General features: G+C 41.5%; 1 protein-coding gene across 1 annotated transcript; it reads left to right on the forward strand.

Moving 5' to 3' along the window:
• Window positions 1-211: 211 nt before the first annotated feature.
• F2RL1 (F2R like trypsin receptor 1) lies at window positions 212-6,197 on the forward strand. Its single transcript, XM_066182275.1, has 2 exons — window positions 212-309; window positions 4,302-6,197. Exons 1-2 carry the CDS (start codon window positions 243-245, stop codon window positions 5,402-5,404), a joined length of 1,170 nt encoding a protein of 389 aa, XP_066038372.1. The 5' UTR covers window positions 212-242; the 3' UTR covers window positions 5,405-6,197.
• The last annotated feature ends 608 nt before the right edge of the window (window positions 6,198-6,805 follow it).

Consider the following 6,805-nt stretch of genomic DNA (forward strand, 5'->3'; position numbering starts at 1 on the left):
CGCGGGGGCTGCGGCGGAACCGCCATCTCGCGCTGGACGGGACGGAGCCGGCGGCAGATCCGCTGCCACCATTTCGAGGCCGGCGCCGCCACCCTCCGCCGTGAGGGAAGGGCCCGGCCCGGCCCCGCCCGCCGCGGGGCTGGTCCTGAGCCCGGCCGCGCCCTCCACCCCGCCCCGCTCGGATCAGGTGAAACTGGTCGGCAGCCCGGGCGGAGTAGTGGCGGCCGGAGCGCGGGGAGAGGATGGTTGCGCGCCTGCCGCTGGTGCTGCTGCTCTGTGCGCTGTTGGAAGCTGCCGCGGCTGCTGGAGGTGAGCGGCCGGCTCGGCCGGGATCAGCGGGGCGGCCAGCGCGGTACCCCCGGCCGCCCCTCAGCCGCGGTCGGGGGCACGGCGGGGCAGGTGTCTGGCGTGGCTGGGGTTCGGGGAGCCCGGAGCGGACGGGGCGGGGTTCTGCGGAGTCGACCGGCTCGGAAAACTCGTGCGGGTTGGCGGTGCGACTGCCGGGACCCGCGGGCAGGGCTCCCCGGCGGGGAGGGAAAGCACTTCACAGGCGAGCAGCCCCCTCAGGGCTGTGCGACGCGTGGGTCTTGGCTTCACTCGCCTTGTAGAGAACCGTGGAATGAACGATATGGCTTGGAAGGGACCGTAGTACTCCCATCTAGTTCCAACGTCCTCCCTCCCGCTATGGGCAGGGACAACTTCTAGTAGACCAGGTTACTTAGAGCCCCGTCCAGCCTGGCCTTGAACCCTGCCAGGGATGGGGCATCCACAGCTTCTGTGGGCAGGCTGTTCCAGTGCCTCATCACCCTTGCATAAAGAGTTTCTTCCTACTATCCAGTCTAAAGCTACTCTCTTTCCATTTAAAACGATTCCGTCTGGTCCTGTTACTTAGTCGCCTTGTAAAAAGTCTCTCTCCTTGTAGCCTCCTTCCTGCCCCCCTTACATGAAAACACTTAAAACATGAAAAAACTTTAAAGACCATGTTCATCGGGTTTTTTCCCCTGATCTAAAAAGCTAGGTTTCTTTTTAAATTTTTAGTCTGTGCTGTTGCTTGTTGAACATAAGTGCAGTCTAAGAAAACAAACAAACAAAAAACTATTAAAAAAACCCTAAAAAGTCATTCATATTAATATTTCACTGCATGAAGTTGATTTTTCACCACCTTTTATAATAAACCGCATTGTCATATCTGTACGTGACTTTGCATTGTGTCCTTATATATTTCCTACCGGGCTTATTTACCTAATAAAATCATACCTGTAAAGATTGTGTAAATATTGAAACCAAACGTAGGATATACATCATATACGTATTGAAGTCAAGCATACGTCATATTTTCTCAAGGGGTAGATGCTAGGTAGCTGCAAATTGTGTTGTTCAGAGGGAAGTTCCTGAAATTAAACTGCCATTTAATAGTCTAATTGCCTGACCTGGACAGAGTGAGGAATTTGGAATTCTCGGGGAAGAGGGAGAGATATTGCAGATCCAAAACCCAGGATGATCTGAAATTGAGTCCTGTTGGGAGTATGACTATCATGAGTAAAGTAGTTAATTTTTAGATACTCCGTGCTGCTGTCATTTCTGTGTCTGCAGGGTAGGCATAATACTATGTTTGGTATGTAGTGGCTTATATCTTCTGGACAAATGGAAAAGCTGTTGAAACAGTCTTTTGTGGGAGGAGAGAGTACGCTTTTCCCGTGGGCAGGTTAGCAAGTTAACTGCATTCTCTGTATGTGAGTCAAGCAGGGTGAAACTCGTCTTGGAAAAGAGCTCGATTGTTATGGAAAACGGCAAGTGGTGAAAGAGTAAGGAAAGGATGTAGAAATGCACATACCTAACAAAGGATTGGTTGCTCGGTGAGGGAGTGTAAACCGTAAGGAAACAAGACACTTTCTCCTTATAAGTATAGGCTGTACTGAAAAAAGCTGCCCAGTGTATGTAATCAGAACTTTTGAGGCTCGAATTGAAGTGAGCATAAAAACAAGACTCGGTCTCTGAAATCACTATGTCTTAAAAGTAGAATAAAACAAACCTTTGTTTCTTCTGACATTCTTGCAATACAAAGTCCTGTCTGTGGTTCAGGTATCTGTCCATCCCCTTCAGTGTAGCTCTTACTGTAGTGTCTCACACTAACTCTTTAGGCTTTTATTTTTTCTGCCTAACCTCTGAACTTCAATTGCAAAGCATTGTTTTATATCGGATCACAAGTCATTAGTAAGAACATACTAATGTTAGTATTCACTAACAAATAGCAAAGTGTTAGTATTTACTCTTCTACTTCTTTACAGTAATTTAAGTCTTTGAAATGGAATAAAAATAGCATGACTGCAATTTGATTGCATCGACCGCTTTCTGATGGACAGGTGCTTAACATTGCACTGTCTGGTGCATTTTTACTGTATCCTGATCACTGCTATCAACTTAGTATATAGGGTCTGCTTCCAAGCATCTCCAGGATCTTTCTCAGCTGAGCTGTAAGCCTAAGAAAATCAGCATTGCTTAGCTCATTATCACTTCAGTGTCTGGTATCTGTAAGTTATGTCCTTTAGACTGGTTTTATAGGTTCTCCCTAGTTTTAGGGAACTAGGATTACTGCATTATAATTAAACTTTGCAGTCTTCAACAGTATTGCTGATGTGATCATGGGGCTTGAATGTCTGAATGGAGAATTTTTTTTTAATTCTGCTTTCTTGTAATCACACCATATATAGACTAAAATCACTATTTAGCATTTGAATTAATTTGCTTTAGAATGATGGTTGTGTTAGTATAATTTAAGCCTCTGCCTTCATACAGTCTACTGCAGAGATTTGTCCATGTCATTGTACAAGCAAAAAGTTTTCTTCCACCTCAGTTTTCCAGTGAAGGCTGCCTGGGCCTGGAGATTTTTAAGTGCTCAAGTGGATCTAGGTTAACTTAATTCAAAACTCTGAGGAGTGTCAATATATGTGTGCTTCTGTGTACATCTTCAGAAAGTTGCAGGGTTTAGACAAGAACCTAATGCTGTACATCAGACTTCTGCAGTTATAATTTCAAAGGAACAGCTATCTAAAGTGGGCTACTTTGGGGAGTCTATACTGGGAAACACACACACAGTTCTGTATTTACATATTTCTTGTGTAAGAATTCTTTAAAATGTAAGGTGTAAGCATTTTTTTCATTTGGAAAATGTATCAATTAGTTATTAACAAAGGGGCCATGCTTCAACATTCTTCATGGCTGTTCTCTGTTCAGGTACTCAAAAAGACTCTTTTTATATTCCAGTTGAGGTGCTTTGGCTAAATGAATCCACAAATATTGATAGAAACTGAGTTTAGAAATAATCCTCCCTAAACCCAGTCAGCTTCCATGTCCATACAGTTTTAGCTGTATGGACCTGGATGTCTGTAGGTGGGTGTCTGACTTTTTGGAATGGTGTGCATTCCAGGACATTGCTTATGCAGTTTAGCCTGTCAGCAGAGGAAGACTGTGCTGTGTGTGCAGGGACTCCAAACTGGGCTATCCAAGGTCTGTCCTACAGGACTCAGCAGTCAGGAGCACCCGTCTCACCCTTATGGTTTGTGAGCTCCCGCAGCACTTGAAGAGGCAGAGCAAAGTGTAGTGACAGTAGTTTGTGTTTGGAGCAGCCTTAGCTGTCAGCTCTATCACCTGATACTTCGAGTAGATCTCACATGAGTACTGTATTGCAACTTCGTGTACAGAGTTAGTGTGTTCAGGTTTCTGTTCAGATACACTGTAATGTGTGCAGTCCCTTTGAGATAATTTGTGCGTGGTTTTGGTGTTCTGACTTTCTGTTTAACTTGTCTGAATGTAGTATGTTCTCTTTTTACTGTATATCTGATTTTTGGGCCATCTAAACTGGGGAAGCTTCTACTGCAATTAAATTAGCCTGCTGTGAAGTTCTCTAAGTCCCACCACTCAGGTGATCTGGCGCTGCTGTGTGAAAAGCTAATGGTGCCCTGGGGTAGTTGAAGCAGTTTCTGCTGTAGCTGTTCAGGTGGTAGGAGGACCTGACAGCCCATTTTAACAAGGCATTTTTAATATCACTGGTGACATGGGAAAGTGTTTTCATTTCTGATAAAATCCTTGAATTCTTGAAGGGGTAAAAGTTGTCTTTTGGATGATAAATTTAAAAGAAAGGGAAGATGAATCGTCAAGTGTTTGAACACCAGTCTTAATTTTTCTGTTGATAAGGCTGCCTGTAATTGTTCAGAGTAAATCACTGTATCTTGTTTATTTTTTAAAAGGGCAAAAAGTCTGTACTTCAACAACAGCAACATTTTTTTTTTTTTTAATTTTAGGAAATAATGGATCCAGCAGACCAAGGGGAAGAAGTTTCATTGGCCACAAGGTTATAACTGCAAATATTTCTGAAGAGTTATACGAAGTGGATGAATTTGTAGCAGAAGTCCTCACAGGAAAGCTGACTACAGTTTTTCTTCCCATTGTTTATATCTTTGTCTTTATAATTGGTTTGCCAAGCAATGCCATGGCCCTCTGGGTCTTTTTTTTCCGAACAAAGAAGAAACATCCAGCTGTGATTTATATGGTTAACTTGGCATTGGCAGATCTTCTTTTTGTTGTCTGGTTCCCACTGAAGATTTCATACCATCTAAATGGCAATAACTGGCTATTTGGTGAAGGTCTCTGCAAAGTATTTGTTGGGTTTTTCTATGGAAATATGTACTGTTCCATCCTCTTTATGACATGTCTCAGTGTACAACGGTATTGGGTTGTAGTGAACCCCATAGTGAATTCAAAAAAGAAATCAGAAATTGCTTTAGGCATCTCCATTGGTATCTGGATAGTTATTTTGTTGGGCACCATTCCATTGTATCTTGTTAATCAGACAGCGTATATTTCAAATCTTAACATCACAACCTGCCATGATGTGTTGCCTGAAAATGTTTTGGCTCATGATATGTTAACTTATTTCCTCTCACTTGCAACTGTACTTTTCTTAATCCCAGCTATCATCACTGCTCTTGCATACATTCTAATGATTAAGACCCTAAGTGCTTCCATCATAGATGTAAGCACTGGGAAGAAACGAAAAAGAGCAATCAAACTCATTATTCTTGTCCTGTCCATGTATCTCATCTGTTTTACACCTAGCAATGTGCTGATTATTGTGCACTATTCACTCCTCAAAGTCTACAGCCAGAGCCATCTGTATGTGTGGTACATAACTGCTCTGTGTCTTTCCACTTTGAATAGTTGTATTGATCCATTCATCTATTTTTATATTTCAAAAGACTTCAGAGACAACCTTAAATATGCTCTTCTTTGCCGAAGTGTGCGAACTACACAGAGGATGCAAGTGTCTCTCTCATCAAGCAGGTACCCCAAGAAATCAAGTTCTTATTCTTCAAGCTCAAGTAGGACCAATAAATCAACCTACTGAGTTTAATCTGAGAAAAGTGAAATTTTGTTATTACTGAAGAAAGGATGTGAGTGACGATAAACTTACTTTGTACAAGAGAGTATGAAGAAATACCTCTGCATTTTAATTACATCAAAACGTGGAATTTGGAACTGAGAGTTGCTTATTCTCTGTAGAAATTATAATCAGATAAATCTTCCCGGGAAACTGGGGAGGATAAAAAAAGACATTTCAGATGCTGTGCAAAGATGCTGCTGACCTAGAAGTGAGTTGTGGCTGAAGATGTTCTTGTTGAATATAAAAGTTGCTTAAAAGCAAAATGTCTCTGGAATATTATGCAGTACTGTTGGTATTTCTAAGTACCAGAAAAATCTGTTTTGTTTAACTGTAACTGTAATGTATTAAGCATCTGAATAGATTGTGTATAGGACCTTGCTCTGTGTACCTGCTTACACTGAACATCATTTGAAGCCGTAGAGAGAAGTAGAGGAGAATCCATTTCACCATCTTGGATTAGACTGCTTAATATCTATGGCATAATATAATTTATATATTGTTTTCCAAGATACTGTGCTGTAAATACTAACATTGCAAAAGCTTACAATATTATCTTGTTTGAGTTGACAAGCTGATCTTGTTATCAGCTAGCACTGGGATAAAATGTTAGTTGAGATTATCCACTGTTACTTAACATTTACCAGTACATGATCTTATATGGGGATATGCAACAAAGTTTTGATGGATAGCTATTTGATTTTATAAAATGTGCCTTGTATTTTTTAAGACATCTAAATAAGACTTTTTTTTAATAACACATTTGAGTTGGGTGCTTTCTTTTGTTCTTTTCCATGCACTTCAAAAGTAGTTCAACTTGACTAGTTCAACTCGCTTGGCTTCACTTAACAAAGATGATATTCCTAACAGTTAATTATAAGCATGACAACTGTAGCTGTAATGTCTAAATGGGTAGAGTAAAATTTACCTAATGACACTTTTGTTTAGAGAGCAATGAAAGTGGGATGTTTTGTGATAGTATTTCAGAGGACCAAGCTAAAGTAGCTGTGTCTTATTAAGATAATAACATATGTCTTGTTAAGGAGCAGAGAGTTTACAGCTCTAGATGACATGGAATACAAATGCTTCTTGGGCATAAACAGTTTTCCTGTTTCCTGAAAAATGCGGGGAAATAATTGTATATTTATTACTGAACTGAAGATGTTAGCACCCTTACTAGAAAATGACTGTACATAAGAGGCTAGAGTTCACTGGAAGAATTTGGAATTAAGTTACACTGTCTTCACCAACGACTGTCTCTTACCATAGTCTGTTCCCTTTATCTTGCTAGCAACCCAGTATGCTTCCTGCTCCAAATGCAATAGTGAGTAATATGAAGAAAGGGCATCCAGTTCATGTACTTACAGA

This window comes from Chamaea fasciata, unplaced genomic scaffold, assembly GCF_029207755.1.
Source record: "Chamaea fasciata isolate MVZ Bird 193981 ecotype frontalis unplaced genomic scaffold, bChaFas1.0.hap1 SCAF_4, whole genome shotgun sequence".
Lineage (NCBI taxonomy): Eukaryota > Metazoa > Chordata > Aves > Passeriformes > Sylviidae > Chamaea > Chamaea fasciata.